At 34.5% G+C, this 19,918-nt stretch overlaps 2 protein-coding genes across 2 annotated transcripts in view; one reads left to right on the forward strand and one right to left on the reverse strand.

Moving 5' to 3' along the window:
• The window catches only part of LOC106106696 (CUGBP Elav-like family member 4), a 344,825-nt gene that overhangs the window by 90,862 nt on the left and 234,045 nt on the right, over window positions 1-19,918 (forward strand). The window lies entirely within an intron of this gene.
• Window positions 9,860-14,234, reverse strand: LOC106106698 (parkin coregulated gene protein homolog). Its single transcript, XM_013287326.1, has 4 exons — window positions 13,770-14,234; window positions 13,075-13,246; window positions 12,500-12,649; window positions 9,860-10,349 (listed from the first exon to the last, which is right to left on the reverse strand). Exons 1-4 carry the CDS (start codon window positions 14,058-14,060, stop codon window positions 10,189-10,191), a joined length of 774 nt encoding a protein of 257 aa, XP_013142780.1. The 5' UTR covers window positions 14,061-14,234; the 3' UTR covers window positions 9,860-10,188.

The following is a 19,918-nucleotide window of genomic DNA, read 5'->3' on the forward strand; positions in this document are numbered from 1 at the left end:
AAACATTTTGAATTAAACGACCGTTAATTTAAACTTGATTTAAAAAAGACACACACAATCTTGAGTATGTTCCGCCCAAGAACAGCCTACGTCTTTGCTCCGCCTCGACTTAAATACTGAAAATTTAGCGGAAATTCAACAAGTGCTAGGCGTAAAACTGAAAGCAAGCCATCTGGCCTGGCAACGTGCCATGCCACGCCTAGGCCGACCATTGGATAATATCGTTAACCAATTGACAGTCCGTGGTGTGCCATTGGCTGATGTTATATAGCATCAGGTCACCTGCTTTGAAACTGGGTCACTGGGAGGTCGGCTTTAAAAAGGGAACACAGGCGGTCGCAGGTCGCACTTACCTCGCAAACAAATTACACCGCTCAACTAGAGCAAGTATCATGCTTGTGTGATCTGTGGTAACTGGATAACTGCGAGAACTCTCTGTTGATATTTTATCCTGTGATCCTGATATAACGCCCGGTGATGGAGACACGTAAAGCCTGCTACACACGCTCAGTTTTATCTGAAGAGTCAAATTGCTCAGATTGAACAAAGCGTGTGTAGCAGACTTTAGATGCGTTCTCTTTAAGGCGATGACACTATGAATATAATTTAAATCTGAGATCATTAGTTTATAAAACCATAACAATTTAATAGCAAAATCTTCGAAGATGAAAATCTAGAACAGTAGCTTAAGTTAACTTATATGACGTCTACATAACTTTCCTTAATATTACATGGGATAAAAAAACCATAGATATAAACAAACACAACTCTATATTATACACACACGACGGATTAAAACCACAAAATGTTACCCATAAAGGTAAGTTACGGAAATCAGAATTTCATAAATCGATTACACTCTCATTATCTGCGTCAACTGAACGGAAAAATGTGGTGATACAATTAACAGTAAAGTAAATAATGATAACAAGGCCGTGGCCCAAGAATTTCTAACGATGCAAAGTCGTGTTCGAGAAGCGTGAGGGAGTAGTTAGTGTGTGTACTCATGTGAAAGTTTCTCTGAGTCGAGCTCTTACTATTTGTACTCGTGTTGAACTAACACGTGTTTGAAGCGAGTTTGGTGAAGCTTGTATATTGAAAAATATTTTATAGGTTACAACATAAATACCTGTAAAACGACACTTTTATTAAAAGTAATTTGAATGACTTTTTTATATAACAAGATGGTAAAGCGACCACTGCCCATAGACATCTGCAATTGCAGATGCGTTGCCTACCCTTATCCAACAGAATAGGAGACGCACATAAAGAGGATATTTCCTCTTCCTATGCATCTCCTCCATCGTAAAATCAACTTCCCCTTCCCATCCTCTCATAAGATAAGGGTGGTAAAGAGAAAGGGATTTAAATTAGGCCTCCGGCACCACGTTCATCAGACGAAACACGTCATTGGTTCCATTTCACGCCTGATTTCTGTGTGGTCGTGGTATTACACCGGGCGTGCCGGCCCATTCGTGTTAAGATGTTAAAGCGGACACTACCACTGTTATTATTCTAGTATCTTATTGCCCATTACCTACATTTAACCTAGTAATTAAGAAACCTAGCATTAATATCCGTGAAAATGCCAAATTAATGGTGCTAAATAAAAAATTGTACTGCTGATAATAATAATGGTTTTCTAAGTCTTAAAAAAAGGTTTTACTCTGCTGATATTTTAAATTCTTCTCAATATGTAATTAAGTAGAAAACATAAGTAAGGGAAAGTATAATATTTTATCACAAGATATCCATTTACGCTCGGATGAGTCAAGTAAAATATGATTGCACATATCAAAGACGAGTATCTGAATTGATTTTAAAACTAGATAAAAAAATATATATTATAAAGTAGCAATCGAGCAAGCGGCCACAATTCACCGAAATTGCGAAACGACCACTGGTCATAGACATCCGCAAATGCAGATGCGTACAAAAAAAGACTATTTCCCCTTCCTATGCATCTCCGCCGTCAAATCCACTTATCTTTCCTTTCTTTTCTTCTTAAGAAAGGGGTGGAAAGGAAAAGGGACTAAAACTAGGTCTCCGGCACCAAACTTATCGGAAACGCAGACTCTCACTTCACGCCAGTATTGTGTGGTCGTTTATTACACCGGGCGAGCCCTACAGTGCGAAAGTATCCTTTCATATAAAAAAAAGCAGATAATTGGTTGCTCCGTTGTTAATTTACATTTACATGTAAAGATGAAGGTGCACAGAGAGTATCGAAGCAGATCATGTTGCCGTCAGTAAATCAATGGTCGAGATTTAACGAGCCCAGTCACCATTAGCGCTCGCTGCACAATTCATTAACGCATTCGTTTGTTGATTAATAGCAACGCTAACGATGTGCGCTCATCTTTCCAGTTTTACATTGTCCACTTGTTTTGTTTTACATTCGACACAAAGGCTGCTAATGATCAATTTATTTTGTATATAATTTATTGAACTCATTGATTACAAGTCAAAAACACAGAAAATACAGTTCCTTTTGTTGGATTCCGTATATTATCGGTCATTAACAGTTATTTTAGTGAAAAACTAGCTGTTCCCGTGCGGCTTCATCCGCACGAAATTATGAAAATTTTATATTATTGTTTACATTTGTCAAATTATCAATAGCAAATGTCAAAATGACATGACATGACAAACCTTGACAATCTTACTTCCTTGATGTTGATAGCAACTTATGGTCTCTTCCCACATTAGGGGTTTTATCCAAAATATTTACCAACTAAGATTAATGCCGTTAAAATATATAGCCTAAAGAGTGACGCAAGTGTAAGGTTTTCCATTAAAAAAAGGATTATTCAAAAATATGATGTGTTTGCTGACATCTTAGGCAACAAAGAAGTGTGTGTTTACGCTTTATTATAATAGTATATATGAAAAGTTCCGTTGAAGTAACAATTAAGTTTGATCTAACATTTAGAGCGTTGTAGCTTCATCCATTCCATACATAGTGGACCATTCGAGTGTTACCCTTTAATCACTATTATCTGCGCCAAAAACTAAGGGACGCAATCCGTTGTCATTCGTTACCCCAGTAATCCGCATTAACCACCAGCCGCAATAATGTTGCCTTTCTCCTGATTCCCTGTTTCTTTCCTATCTTACTGCAAAATTTGTCTAGGCGATGCCGTAAAATACCCAAAGCTTAACATTTACACCGTTACATTCTAATGCTAGCACGATTCAGAAATGTAGTAATTTATTGCTTCGATACTTTCTTTGTGAAGAAATATAATATTTTTTGTAGCATTTTTTTCTTATTTTCAGTGCATTCGCTTTTAAGACCTATTGGCTAAAAAAATAGGCCTCAATTCATATGTCATATATATTAAAACTTGATATATCTCTTTCTTTTAATTGGTATTTTATTAAAGCAGTTATTTTTTTTTAAACTTATTATAATTCATATCTTTAGTAGGCGGAATTTAGTTATATTAATTTGAATGAGTGTTACGTTACGGTGTGAGTGTCGGTCGCTTTAAGTGGAAGATACATAGCAGAAGCCTTGCGGCTGCGATTTATTTCAACTGCGCTGCAACCTTTATTGCTTTGCTTGTTAAAATGGCTACCTTTTTGTAAAACAACTAATGAAATGAAAACTTTAATATAAACCCAGATCCCCTTGCGATTGCAAGAACCCTCCTTCTACTTTTTAATATTCAGACAATTCATTTTATAACAAGACAGTTGCCTCAAAATAGTGTATAAATGTAAGCTATTACCATGATTGATTATATAAAAACACACACACTATTTACAAAATTGGTAAAATTGCTTTTTTTAAAAATAAAACATTCTTACATTGCTCGTGTCACATCTTGCACTCTCTTCGCGCCTCAATCCTCGTTGTATTTTTAATGTTTCATTGGCGGCCATTACGATATTAAATACATCAAAATGTTTTTGCAACTAAAACAATTATAATTTTACAATTAACTTCATTATGAAACATGTTACTATTTAATACAATATTTTGTTGTTTTAAATGAATGAAAAAAAATATTTACAATTGTATGTCCGCGGCCTCTATTATCGATTGTTCCTTAACCAAAAAGAATATTAAATGTTAAGATTTAGAATCACGCCATCTATGTTTAGAATTGAAATCTAATTTAAATTTATATAAATCAATATTAAAAATTAACTCTGGAAATAATCAAATAAAATGCCAGTCAGTCCAACGGTAACAGTTAAGTGTTCCTGAGTTGAATATTTTAACGAGTTGTTGAATTGTGAATTTATTCAATCACATTTACATTGCGCTTCTAATTGGTTCTACTTGAGGAGACACAAGGTGTTAAAGAGTCAATTTAAACCACTATAAAATATTTATTTACAACTCGATAATAAATTACCATCAATAACCAGACCACACCCTCAGCGAGGTACGAAACATCGCAAATACGATTTTTCATTTTTTTAATCCATGAAAAATTTATAACGATTCCTTGGGGTTGTTATTCAATTAGCACGAAAAGCTTTTTGCTTTTTACAAAAAGAATAAAAAAGATACTGTGTACAAACACAATTTAAAAAACTCTTAATCTTTGGTTCCGTTGTATTGCATTTTTTAAAATGAAAATATTAAATGTCATTTTGCATCTTAAAATTGTATAAATGCACTTAAAATCTTTGTTTCTTGGAATCACAAAAAGATATCTTACTAATATTATTAATGCGAAAGTTAAGATGGATGTTTTTTAGAGTTCGTAGTTTAAACTGCTGAAGGGGTCTAGATTAAATTAGGCATAGACATATAGGATATCCTAGAAGAACAGTAATATATACAGTAATGTTTTTTTAACTCCACGCGGACGGAGTCACGGTCGAAAGTTAGTATAAAATAAAGTGCAAAAACATCGTTTGTATTTGCCAAGAATATTGTAGTTTTAAAAAATATTCGAGCAATATGCAAAATGAGGCCGGCATCAAAGGAATGGAGACAGTGTGCCCTGAACGCTGCCCTGCCCCGCTTTGACTTGCATTGAATTTTGCACATGCCTTCGACATACAATATTTTCTACGTCATTGAGCTTGCTATGAGCTTCGAATTCAGGGATTTATTTCCGATATGATTTTGTATTTTCCAAATATAAATGTTTGATTTTATATTTAATATTATTTGAATTTACGAGTATCGAAATTGCAAACCATTACTATTTTATATCTGTACTAATATAATAAAACGTAAACACACACTTCTTTGTTTCCTAAGATGTCAGCAATTACAGCATGTTTTTAAATAACTTTTTTTTAATAAAAAACCCTAAACTTACTTCACGCTTTAGGCTATACATTTACACGATATTAAATTTAGTTGGTAAATAAATTGGATAAAAACCCTAATGTGGGAAAGAGACTATAAGTTGCTACCAACATCAAGGAAGCAAGATTGTCAAGGTTTGTCATGTCATGTCATTTTGACATTTGCTATTAATAAATTGATAAATGTAAACGAAAAAATGAAGGTTTTACAAACACCTGCGGATGTAGCCGCATGGTAACAGCTAGTTACTAAAAATGCGAAAGTTCAGATAGATGGATGGATGTTTGTTAGAGATAGCCTCAACTGCTGAACGGATCTCGAAAATTTTTGGCCAGATGTAGATGATAGTCTGGAAGAACGCAGAGGCTACTTTATTTTTTTTTAATACGAAGCGGACGGAGTCGCGGGCGAAAGCTAATAAACAATAAAATAGACAACTTAATATTAAAGTCCTGAAAGTAACAATTGTTTTTTTTTTTATTTTGCAAGCAGTACCCAAAATTGGGACACAAACAACGAAATGGTTGTTAATCTCCGTCACTTCAAATTGTAATATTGTAAATATGTCTTTAGAATATTATTTTAACATTTATAAAAATAATCTGAATGTATCAGTGTTTAAATTCTTAGCATCTGATGCTTTTTTTTAGTAGATACGATAACTGAAGCGACCAATAAGCAATTATGACGTCCAATAACCGCTTCAAATCTTACTAATCTTACTTCTTACAAATATTATAAATGCGAAAGTTTAGATGGATGGACGGATGGATGGATGTTTGTTAGCGTTTGTAGCTTAAACGGCTGAACGGATCTCCATGAAATTTGACACAGGTTTAGAGCACAGTCTGGAAGAACACATAGGCTACTTTTTATCCCGGGATAAGTTACGGTTCCCGTGGGATTCACTAATTTAGTTTTTTAATGTTTACTCGATCATTCTGCAACGGTTCAACAAATCTTATTAAAATTTGGCACAGATGTAAAACAAAGTCTGGAGTATACATGGGATAAGCTTCATCCCCGAGGTGTCCGGTTCCCGAGGGATACGTAGCTTTTTGTTATTTATATAGTTCGTATGTTTTCTAATACCACGCGGACGAAGTCGCGGGCAACAGCTCGTATTAAATAATGATTTTACAACGGTCCTAAACTTCATTTTCAAATTGAAATTGATACAAACTTAAATATCGCGCCTGTCGGTTGATTGAATAAAATATCTTCTCTTGCGTCTTTCCCTTCCTCGTGATCCGATTTTACCCTGCCTTTCTTTAATGAGCATATAATAATGAAAAATATGGCATTACAGTCCCGCAGCCATATTAATCGTTGCGATTTTTCTGCCAGCATTTATTGCGTGGAACGAGAGATAGCGCTCTTTTAGTGCTTTCCAGTGTTTTAGCGACGACTTCGGCTTTGGCTTTGTGTGTATTAATATTTTTGTATTATCTTCAGTCTTCAGAAGTGTAGTGAGGTTATTATGTCTTAATAAATTGCTTTCCATCAACGATAGTTTATATACTACTATTTTATTTAAGTTCAGGTCAAGTAAAAACAGTTTTTCGTAGATAGTTCATCCTAACTTAATTTTGTTGCCGTTTGCTTATTTATTGTTGCAATTAAATATGCTTTATAGTTACCTAAGTTAAAAATGTATTTTTAAAGACATTTCTAATGAAAGGGACCATTTATCTTGGTATTTTTGGGCGAATTTTATGATTAAAAATGAATAAATGAAAGAGTATTGTAATTTACAAGGAACAATGAAACTTAAGGCGAGACAGAAATAGTTCTGTAGTGCACTTCTTACGAAAATTACCGTCCTGATTGTCCCCAAGACAAATTATTTGCGACGGAGACGCTCTTACATAGATCTTTAAATCTGGATGAGATTACATTTTTGTATAATCTTGATTTTTGTACAAAATAATTTCAACTCTATTTAGGTATGTTTTGTTTCTTTATAACATTGGAATAACAAAAGTCTAATGGTAGTAAACAGTATAGATTTTTCACGTTTATCTTTAACTAGTTGTTGCCCGAGACTTTGTACAATATTAAGATAAAAAGTAGCCTATAATATGTCCGTCTACGTCAGCTACCCTTCAGTGAAAGTTCACTCAAAATCGGCCCAGCCGTTTCGAAGTTTACACGGAACAAACAAGGCTTGCAGACAGACATACAGACCGAAAATTTTTTAAAGCGATTTTCGTTATCAAAACAGAGATACATCGTAGATAAAGCAGTATTGTGATATCGCTAAATAAAAACGATATTAGAAGGAGCGTTTGTTAATTCGATGTTTATTAGTGCCACATCCATTTTCTCTAAATCCTTGTACTCATGTAATAAATGTTGGTCGTCTAAAAAGGTGTCGCCCTGTATTCGGACTATCGCATCGCTGCGACAAACTGATAAATGAAGTCGAGACCAACAAGAGTGAGCACACCTTTAACTAAATCTCATAACTTTTATATCTCGCTTTGATTCCATCTCGATTTTTAAATGTGCAACTTGTGTTAATTGGCAACGAAACAATCGACAATCGCAGAACTGTCGTGCTATAGTTTAGTCAAAGGTGTACGCTCACTCTTAACAATCACGCCGTGAAAAACAATTTTTCAATAGACTTCATTTCCTTTGTATATCACCATGTTCAATATAACATATGAAGTAAAGAAATTGTAAAATGTCGTCTACACTCGATATGAAAGTGGCAATGGACCAAAGGCCTTTGATGTCTCGTATTTCAAATGAGTCTACCTTCTGTGGAATTGAGTCTCGGCGCGTTTTATATTACACAAGAAAATGCTGAAAACAATTTTAACAAGCAATTTTACCATGAACATAGTTATTTTAGGCTTATTGAAATGTCTCGTAAAAATGTATTTATTCAATACTAGCTTTCTCCCGCGAATCCATTACGTGTAAAAAAAAATCAAAATAAAGTAGCCTATGTGTTCTTACAGACTATCCTCTAAGTCTATGCCAGATTTTATCAAGATCTGAATTGAGTGCTAACAGTAGCCACGTAGCCATGCGTAGGAGAAACCAGAGGTTTAGTGGGTATGCCCCATTATGGGGAGAATGCCACATAACTTTGCGTCCCCCGTACAAGGAGTATGGATAAGGCATTTGACTCTATAAAAAAGGAGATGATGTTTATGTTAACTATATAAAAAAGTAGTACAAGCATATCGATCATGTCTACATGTGACAAAGAGGCGAGTGGCTCAAACAACTTACATGCATAGGTTAGCCGCACCGAAACTGAAGGAACTTGAAATGCAAATTGCATGCATACATGCATAGAGCTGTACATTTTGCTTCGCTTGTAAATTGCTTTGGCTCCGGTTGATCCAAATATTGACGTGACGCTCCCTAGAGGTTACGTTGTAGACCGCATTAATGTACTCAATACCCTTGTTAACTATTCCATCCGTCATGTAATTTATCTAGCAATGACGCTGGTTGCATCTATTTATTTAACAATAACGATACGGGATTAATTAAACACAATGATTATTAGTTGAATGTAAACATTATAATATTGGTCGTTTATTTGTATTTAAACAAGGTTATCTGGTTCGATGAGAGTCAGTTATTTCGCTATATCTGTCACATCTTACTAATATTATAAATGCGAAAGTTTAGATGGATGGATGGATGTTTGTTAGCGTTTGTAGCCCATACGGCTGAACAGATCTCCATGAAATTTGGCACAGGTTTAGAGCATAGTCTGGAAGAACACATAGGCTACTTTTTATCAAGGGAATAGTTACGGTTCCCGTGGGATTCATTAATTTGATTTGTTACTCGATCATTCTGCAACGGTTCAACATATCTTATTGAAAGTTAGCACAGATATAAAACAAAGTCTGGAGTACACATGGGATAAGCTTCATCTCCGAGAAATGTCCGGTTCCCGAGGGATAGTTCGTATGTTTTCTAATACCACGCGGACGAAGTCGGGGGCAACAGCTCGTAATATTTAAAACCTACATGAAAATAGAAAATGATAGCTATAGTCCGAAAAGGATCTTGAGAAATTTTCTCGAAATAGACATGAGGGCGCTTATTATCAGAATTAAGTTTAACTAATGCCCACCGCTTCAGATATTCTTGTCGATCTATACGTAAATTAATGTTTTCACATGAATATTTTAGTTAATAAGATGTTATGAGAAAATTTAGAGTACAAGATTTATATTAAAAAAATAATTTATAATTAAAATATCGTTGAAAAAATTTAATTCTAGGTTCAAATTAAAACACCAATGTTGTAATATTCAATGTATTAAAAACAAGAAAAATACTAACAAAAACAAAAGACAAACAAAGATTTAGACAACATTCATGTAAAAATATCACAATCTACATTTGAGCAATTTAACAAATTACTAAAAAAAACAACAAACGATTACAATGAATCATATTAAAAAATATGCATTACTCAATTTAAAGTAAAAAATGCCTAATATTATTCATTAGCAAACTTTAATATAATATTTCACGTCAATAATTTAATCATTTACCTAAATAAAGTAATTTTTTTCTAATATGAAATACTAAAATTTTACTATATCATTACAACTATATTCGTCAAATAAATTTGCTAAGATTTCTTAAATAAATGTGTATTTTACGTAACCCAATATTAATGCCCTATGTAGAGCAATTAAGTCCAAGAAAAAATGTTCGTAAAATATCCAATCTTTACATAACTCCTAGTTATTAAATAAATACCGTGCAACATCTGTCTTTAATTTAGCTAAAAACTTTTTACATAACTCGCATACTATAAAAATTAGCATATTTGTGAATTACATTAAAGCTACGCAAGCTAAAATTTAGATATCGCAATAAAAGCAATTAATTCCCGAAAAAAGTGATAACAAGTCTAAATTATATTAATTTTGCATACAAGACTCATAGGTGGGTATCATGTATTTTATATTTATAAATGCGTCCGGACCACCGTAGCGTTCTAAGCATTGAAGAGTTTCTTCTATCAAGTCCCCAACATTCTCTCCGCGCGATGTAGTACAGTCGATACCCGCGCCCATGTTATCTGAAATTTAAAAAATAAAATCATACTAATATCATAAATGCCAAAGTTTAGATGAATGGATGTTTGTTAGAGTTTGTAGCCTAAACAGCTGAACGGATCTGGACAAAATTTGGCACAGATGTAGAGGATAGTCTGGAACACATGACTACTTTTGATCTTAGAAATAGTTATGGTTCCCGTGGGATATGTTCATTTCTTTATGTTTACTCTATAAATTTGCAACGGTTCAACACATTTTATTGAAATTTGGTATACATTTATAGTCTGGATTAACACATGGGATACGGTTCATCCACCAAAAAATGTTAGGTTCCAGAGGGATATATAGTTTGTTCTAAAAATCTTGAGTTCGTATGTTTGCTTCTACCGCACGTACGAAGTCGTGAGTTACAGCTAGTACTGTTACAACACAAATAATGTAAACACTATACCAACGATATAAGAATCCTAGCCTCGGGACTATTCACTTCTTTATTACATCACTTTCTGTATGCAAATTAGCTGCAAATTTCCATGAGAAAAAATATATTTGTCCTCTAAAACCTCTAGAATTAGTGACATAGAACACAATTCTTACTAAATTACATTTATATGATTACGATTCTAAGCATCGCTTACGAAGCAGTGTTTTAATTCGTGATCAAATTCAGCCGTAAAAAATTATATTTTCAATGTTGCAAAATATAGTGGGTTATTAAATAGAAAGAAAGTAGAGCAGGGAAATATCGAACATCACAATATAATCGCGGTATTGTTTCCGCTATAATGAACTTGTCGCTTCGAAGATAAATTACTCGGAAGTTGGAGCGAAGGCGTCAGAGTATTTGGGGTGTCGCAAATTGTTGCGGACATTCTCAACATACCATGCTAGTCACATTGATAAAACAGACAGTTGTAGTCGCTTAAGGTATAAATTGCTTGACTTACGATGAAAACTGTTAGAGTGGGCGCACACTTTTGACTAAACTATCGCACAACTGTTGTGCGATTGTCAAATTGCAAACTATATAAGGTCATAGGAATCAAAGCGAGACTAAACAGTTACTATCCCATAGTATCAGGTGCGCACGCTCTTAAAGTTATTTTTGGTTAGTACACAAGCTTCAATGTATTCTACCACTAGCTCTAGCCCGCCACTCCGTCCGCGTGGAATTAAAAAAAAATTGAGTAGCCTATGTGTTCTTCTGGACTATTCTCTACGTCTATGCCAAATTACATCGAAATCCGTTGTTTAAGATACAGACTCTAAACAACATCCATCCATCCATCCATCTAAACTTTCGCATTTATAACATACCAGCTGTTGGTCGCGACTTCACCAGCGTGAAATTAAAATAATTAAGTTACTCACAGACAAAAGACCTTTTTAATGATAGAAGAAATTTTGAAATCGGCCCAGTAGTTTTTGAGTTAATTCATTACATACAAAAATACAAAAATACAAATCTTTCTTCTTTATAATATTAGTATAGAAGTATTAAGTATGATTAATTAAATTCGAATTCTACCATCAACACTATCGTATTCCAAGCACGTAACATGACAAATATAGAACAGTAAGCCTAATCCAATACAGTTGTCCAACACATGTTACTGAGACAGTTGCGAGTGTCGACATAAATGAAGTTGTACTGCAACTGGACGTAATCAATAACCTTGCCGAGCAAACCCTCTGGCAGACCATTTAATTGTCTACATCGTATACTAAGTCTACATTGTAGCATCGATGTTAATAAACACATCGATATTACTTGTAAGAGTTCTGACAAATGTTTCTTTAAAAACAATTTAAGCCTAGCACTACAGACTTCATCGACCGATATTTTAGCCCATCTCTTGTGTATGTACCAAAGAATCCAGCGAGAGCTTTTATCCTGTTCTCACTGAGAGAGAGGTTCGGGTCACACGATCTTGTTAACACCAACGATTCTAGATACTGAAATTAGTAATAATTTAACTTTAGTTTATTGCTAAAGTATTCCATTGCAAATGTCAAAATGTAATGCACAAATAACATTGCACCGATTTTTTTATTTTTGATTGACAGTCCAAACTATCGGCTGATTAAAATTCTGTAGTCTGTGGCGGATTAATTTCTTCTCCTGATAGCAATAAATGAATAGACTAATCATTTAAAGACATATACTCACTGTTTTTGTCTTTAAATAAATTAAGCATAGGTAATATTTGTCGGTAGTAGGGGACGAGCGCTTCCCCTACGTGGTCGCAGTATGTAGCCAGCATTTGCAAACAGCGTAGCGCATGGCATATCACGGTGGGTCGCTTCGTCGCCATCGCATCTGTATAAGGGTAGAAGACAGTTCAATGTAACTAAACGAATAGAACGAATGACATATTTCGCACGAGAACACATATTGTAAGTCATCGGTGTTATTATTAATAGTAAAAGCATACGTTAGCGGTAACATAGCTTTTAAATGGTGCAAAAATTTTTGAAATCGGTCCAGTAGTTTTTGAGTTATTATAGTACAAAAATCCAAAATGTACAAATTTTTCCTCTTTGTAATATTACGATAGATATACACAAGCACTCAATGTTTCTTACATTTTTTTAAATATTAAGTCAGTTGATATAAAAAAATCTTCTTATCAACTTTATAATTATTTATATAATTTCAAAATAAACTTTTAATAAAAGTGAATAAAAAAATAATCTACGATTCATGCATCTATATAAAATTAAAGCGTTCCTATAATAACTTACTTTTAATTGGTATTATAATTTGGGGTACCACAGGCAAGACTTTGTGCGCCCCTCTTGTAATCAGGTCGTGGATTCCTTGCTCCACTATGAATGTGAACGGGTAATCAGATTCAGCGAGACCGTCAAAGAATATCGGTAGGTAATGATGAAAATCCAATTTTTCTACAGGAACCTGAAAATTATTAAGACATGTTAATATCTTTGAATCGATTACCTCCTTTAAGCTTTATAATTAAAATTTTGCAATACAAATTTCAAATGAATTTTATTATTTTTAGTCGTGTAATAGATATTCACTGAATGTAACAAAATTCCATTTAGACTAACAAATGGATTGTAACAGACAAAGCTGTAGGAAGTCTAACAGCCCACAAAGGGCGTTAAAGCCGAGCTTAGATTTAATCTGCTTTTAGATTTTGATAGTGATTTTGACGACGGAATTAGGGGAAGTTCTATATCTGTTCTTGTTTTCTATTTGTTTTGGTGAATGAGTTTTAGAACTATCAGTATTGACATAATAATTTATGACAGATCCAAAAAAATCAACAACTATGAGGACTTAAAGGAGCTGTTACAATTTAAATATCTTCATATTCACAGACATACAAAATAATAGAAATGACTAAATCATATAATACTACAATGAAACCCAACCCGGAACTGACAACGGACCCTAAATAACACGTGTACAGTACCTTCCAAGAAAGCTTTTTCCCGTTAGCGATGAATTCAATGGAAAGAGGAAATTCGCCTCTATCATAACAGGCTCTAAACATAGTTGGTCTGACGGGCAAGGGGGTGTACACGCCGCATTTAGGAGGTGGCTTGACTTTCGTGTTCTTCTGCATTGCTTGTATCGTGAACGCAGGCACGATCCGAGGTTTCCTCTTCGTCCTCCCATAAGGATAGTTCGGGCTCGGCTTATGCAACGAGTTACGGAAATCCTTCCCGCACGTATCCGGAACGCAAGGCGGTAACAACACCATGTTTGCAATATAAGAATCAAAATATCATGATACAACGTAGGGGAGTAAATAATCCGATAATATCGATCTAAAATGTTGACACAAGTAATAAAATAAGAAAGCAAATTTGCTCACGGCCGAGCCCGATTCTGATTGTTTATTTTGCAACACGATCGTTGCTTGGCAACCGGGTTCTATCGATTGATTGCCGACAGCGCCGCCGCGCGACTGCCGTTTGACTTAGGGGTATTACACACTGGAACTACTTCTTTGTCAAGTTTTTGCCTAGCTAATAATATTGCGAAAGTATTTAAATATAAAATTACATGACATAATCACGTTGTTTAGATCTTTTAATTTTTTGTAAAATGGAATACAATTAATACTAGTGGAGTGTTTTTCTCACAAGCGAAGTCTATGAATACATATACAATATTGGGCATAGTCTCATTCCGTTGTAGTGAATTTGGTTTCATATGAATATAGGTTAATTAAAATGGTGCGACATATTTCGCGCTACCGGTGTGTCTGCAGCCTTAGATTTGGTCCAGGACGCGAAATTATATTAGAGATGGGGAGTTTTATTACAGTTTAATATAAGGTATCTCACAATATCGTCGGTTCGGGAAAACTGGCTTGAATTTTGATGGTTTCCACACTCCGCGCAGAACACGGGGAAAATGTTCTTTGATAGCTTTTTTCGTATCGGAAACTTTACGGTTTCCGAATAAATTGGAGCGAATTTTTTAATATATTTTGTTTGGCAAACATGAATTGTTTACGTACAAGTAATTATGGTTCAATTTGCTTTAAAAGAAAAGAGGTACAAAAACATTAAACATTGTTGAGTGAAATGAATACGATCCTATACAGAAAGTCGTTAATTATTCGTTTGATTTCTTTTGTTGACAAAACATTTGATACTTTGATGTTTGCTAGAACATTGTTTATACAAATAAGGAAAAACGTAAGGAAAATAAGTGCCAATTAGATTCTTTATAATAATAATTGTACCTATTTATTACTATTCACATTTATTCTTTTCAATTATTAATTTCCACAAATCTTCAGAATTTTTTTTCAAGGTTAGAATTAAAGTATGTCTTCTGTCTGTCCCCTTTGTCGATTAATAGTAACCAACGGATTTTACGGATGTCTATAGGCAGCTGTTATTTCGCTATTTAAGCGAATCAATGAAATAAATTCAGGATAGTTCAATCAATGTAAAGCATACGTTTGTATGATAAAGACGTCTCTTCGAACGACGTACGAACGTTTTCGATTGAGAAAAAATAAGGCCATGATCGGCAATAAAGCAGTCAAATAACAATAAACGACGCGAACGAGATGGAATCATTCGCTCCAATCTTTATATCGTACGATCGGCTGCCGTCGATTATTTTATCACCGTGTATACGCGCCCTAAAGCTGTCATGATCGAGATTTCGCGGCAAATTGAACGACGGCCGATCGCGGCGTTCGATATTTAAAATTTAATATAACATCTGTGGTCGACATTATGAAAAATTTTATGACGTCACGTGAAAGTCGCTTGAACTCATCGGATCTTTACGGTATTTTAATATTGGAAAGTATAAATCTGTATTGATCTTACTAGCTACTCGTTTATTGATGAATAAAGCCTCCAGTTTATGCTTTATTAAATTAGGTTTGTATTTTAATTTAGCATATGTTTTCTTTACTAGCTGCTGTTAGCGACTTCGCCCGCGTGAAGTTAAAAAATAATAAAAATTCTATCCTATGTTTCTCACTGATATCATAGCTTTTTAAAGGTGTAAAAATTTTGTAATCAGTCCAGTAGTTTTCAAGTCATTTCAATACATAAAAAATACAAATCTTTCCTCTTTATAATATTAGTATAGAAGTATAGACCTATTACAATCTCTTGCATCAACTGCTAATTCTTTTATAATACTGAAGGCGATTATCAAAGAGCTGTAAATACAGCTTTTAAGTGTATACTGTAAATAGAACATTGTCCGCCATGTATCAGTGCGGACCAGTCAATGCTGGGAGCGTGAAACGCGAGGGTAAAAATAAAAGACTGTCGACCGTATAGGAAAAAAAGGTAGAAAGTTGTCGGCTTTCATTCGGCGTTCGCTTTTTTGGTTGTCGTAGGATTCCAACGTGCGACCCGAATCAGAGCGCTGCGTTCCCTGAATACTGCAATTCCGTTGTCAGATTTCAATTCCTTTTTTTCACTCGAAGCTTTTCGTAATTTTTAGTGATATTTGTCAGTTGTATGTTTGTTACAGTTTCATAGTTACTACAGAATGTTATAAAAAAACCTTAATTTTTTAAAATTTAAGGTGGCAAGCAAGAGGCCAGCTGAATTCACCGAAATGGAAAGCGACCGCTGCCCATAAACATCCGCAATTGCAGATGCGTTGCCTATCGTTAAATGACAGAGGAGGAGACGCACATAAAGAGGACATTTCCCCTTACTATCCATCTCCTCGATCGTAAAATCCACTTCCTCTTCCCATCCTCTCCTTATAAGAAAAGGATGGTAAAGAGAAAGGGACTTAAATTAGGCCTCCGGCACCACACTCATCAGACGAAACGCGGAGTTGCTTCCAATCGTGGAATTACACCGGGCGAGCCGGCCCATTCGTGCAAAGATGTTAAAGCGGGCTCTACCACTGTCAAAACCAATACACAACAACATCTTAATATTACAAAGAAAGTAAATGCGGATTATATCGAGAAATAAAACATCGTGATGCAACCACGACCAGCCTAGTCAACAATACTCAGGGTAGGCTCCGAGCTCCTCAATGAGAAGTAAGCAGATATTGACGAGGATAATAACGACGCAGTTGTAGTAATTTGCTTTAAAACTGCATTTAAAAGTTAATCACATGCTATTGGGAGACCTGAATAACAAACGTAATGGATATTTGTATGTGTCGCGACTGCTTCGTAATAGTTTAGTAGATGTTGCTGTAAAATAGGTACGGGCATTGGACAGATTTACGAGCGGCTAAGTACGCGGGTTCAGTCTCACGTTCCCTCCATAAAACTGATTCCAGCTTCAACAGAGCTAAGTATAAAGGACAACACTATCCTATAATATACTAACGAAATACATCCCTCTTTGGAGCAAACTCTTAAAATCCACACTTTAGAATATCTCTAACTTTTATGTGATGTTTCGTAGTAACGTAAAACTACTATTAAATTTTTCGTTTTAATAGTCTTGACCTATAATACTTTATTGGTTGTGCTAAATATGACACGACTTGTAGTTTTAACTACTTGAGTGACCCAAAGAGACATGTTATACCACTATGGTTAATCCATTCATTCTTTGTTTTGATCTATTAAGTTCTCTCCTGACCAGATTCAATCTTTCGGTGTCTTCAGTTTTTTTCACAAACTCTTTTGGCTGCCTTAAGCCAGCCAGCTGAGCTGAGCGTCGGTGGCTCAGTGGTTAAGGCACTTGACTTATAATATACAGGTCTTGGGTTCGAATCCCGCTGTACCAATGTGATTTTCGATTTTTCGAATTTTCATATGTACATAATTTACCCGACGTTCTTACGGTGAAGGAAAACATCGTGATGCCTGCACATATCGGCGAAGAAACTCAAGTCAACCAACCCGCACTTGGCCAGCGTGGTTGACTATGGCCTAGTCACCCTAACTTTAGGGTAGGCTCCGAGCCCCTCGGTGGGGACGTATAGTGAGCTGGTGATGATGAAGCCAGCCAGCATCAGAGCAGTAATTTAAAACATTATTTGTATGATGAAGATTCTAAAACCAGACTACAATTACCGTGTGGGATAGATTATCGGAATTCCGACTGCCGCCTACAGAGGCTAAAGGTTACAGAACCTTTACTGAAATAAAATCAAATACAATTATCGTTACCTTTCATCCTTGTATCAAGAATTGGACAATACTCTCTATGAATTGGTAATTTGATTGTAATTGTGTACATAATAACTGTATTCAATACAAATCGGAAACCTCATGTAAATATTATTGACTTGGGAATATAGATGGCGCCAGGTAAAGACCTTCCAATTTAAGATATTTGTTGTGCTGATACAAACAAATTAATATATCTGGTTTTTCGTAGATACTGAAAGGCGTGTTAATATAATTTTATAGTAAAAATTGATTAGTGGATTGATGGTTATTTCTCTGAAATAATCATTATCTTACTAATATTATAAATGCGAATGTTTGGATGGATGTTTGTTAGAGTTTGCAGCTTAACCTGGCTGAACGGATGTTAATAAAATTTTGTATAAATGCAGAGAAACGTCTGGAAGAACACATAGGCTATATACTTTTTTTAATCTTGTAAGCTAGACTCGAGTAATACTCTAAGAATTCAAGCGCTTATATGTACCGACAGATGTAATGCAGGATTTCGGTCCATTTTCTTCCAGACGTGCTGTTTAATGCTACACACGTATCAGCTAAGAATGAATCGAATTCGGAAGCAGTTAGATGAATCACTTACCGTCGCAGTATACAAGCGATTTCTCGTTTATCATGTCGACTACTAGTAGTTAAGATATTTTTATAGTACAGTCATATTACTTACAATCTCATACTTTACTTATATGTTTAAGCTAGAAGAAAAGAAAAGAAAGAAGATGTAGTAAGAACCCGTCCTAGTGATCCAAGATTACTTTCTTTTGAATCGACTGAATTTTATTAATTTAACTAGCTTTCGCCTGCGACTCCTTTCGAGTGAAAGTAAAAAAAATGAGTTATGTGTTTTTCGAGACTATCCTCTACATCTTAACCAAATTTAATCGAAATCCATTCAGCAGTTTAGGTTATAAACTCTAACAAACATCCATCTAAACTTTCGCATTTATATTACTATTTTTTTTATTACGCTACTCTGATTCCAAATAGCTAAATAACTTTCTGAACAGCCTTTTGATTTATTTTCAAATTAATCAAACACTTAGCAAGCATTTGAACTATAAAACTTTGACTAAATTTATTGTTAAATTGCTAATTTGCAGACGGCATTTGAATATGTAAATTGTTTTAGCAGCTTGCTGAAAGTTTACCGCCATTAAAGGTTTTCATTATAGTCATTAAGTTGTTTGTCTTGATTATAATATTAGCAAGTAAAACACGTTTTTTGACGTTAAAGATATTATAAAATACTAGCTGTTGCTCGCGACTTCGCCCGCGTGATGTTAAAAAATAATGAAAACAATACAGCCTATGTTACTCGCAAATAAATGATCTTTTTAACGGTGAAAGAATTTTTGAAATCGGCCCAGTAGTTTTTGAGTTATTACAATACATACAAAAATACAAATCTTTTCTCTTTTTAATATCAGTATAGATAAATTCCACAACTAAAAGTTTGTTTTACTATAAAAAGGTTTATTTCTTAACAGACACAAAATTAAAAAATGACGTAGTTATTCATCCGAAAATATTGTTATAAAACTCTCATTTTTTAATACATGAACAAAAGTTTAATTTAAAAAAAAATACACATTGGAATACCTACCTAAATCTACCACAAGAAGCAATCCAAATGAACGGTACGTATTTCTGCATGTATGCTTCTAGTTTATTGCATATCTGACATCGTCACTCAAAATTCGTCTACCAAAATGTAATTTTCTGTTCCAGTGCCCTTTAACATAACCCACTGAGGCAAAAACGTACTAGATTAGTCAATTGACAGTCTACTCAAAGGGGTACCATCGTTGGCACAAACGCCTTCATTCAAATTACACCCTTAACGACATTGACCGAAGGATCAAATTTGATACCAATTACTTCTGTTTTTATTCGTTTGTGTGTTAATCTTTGATGCATGTTGTACACCCCTTAATAACCTATTCCTACCAAATTATAAGGATGTACAA

This window comes from Papilio polytes, unplaced genomic scaffold, assembly GCF_000836215.1.
Source record: "Papilio polytes unplaced genomic scaffold, Ppol_1.0 DF822178.1, whole genome shotgun sequence".
In the NCBI taxonomy this organism is placed as follows: Eukaryota; Metazoa; Arthropoda; class Insecta; order Lepidoptera; family Papilionidae; genus Papilio; species Papilio polytes.

Coding starts and splice junctions, on each gene's coding strand:
- LOC106106698 (XM_013287326.1), bottom strand. CDS start 14,060: ATGGTGTTGTTACCGCCTTGCGTTCCGGATACGTGCGGGAAGGATTTC. Junction 13,247..13,769: donor GGAAAAAGCTTTCTTGGAAG/GTACTGTACACG, acceptor AATAATTTTCAG/GTTCCTGTAGAAAAATTGGA. Junction 12,650..13,074: donor AATTATAATACCAATTAAAA/GTAAGTTATTAT, acceptor ACCCTTATACAG/ATGCGATGGCGACGAAGCGA.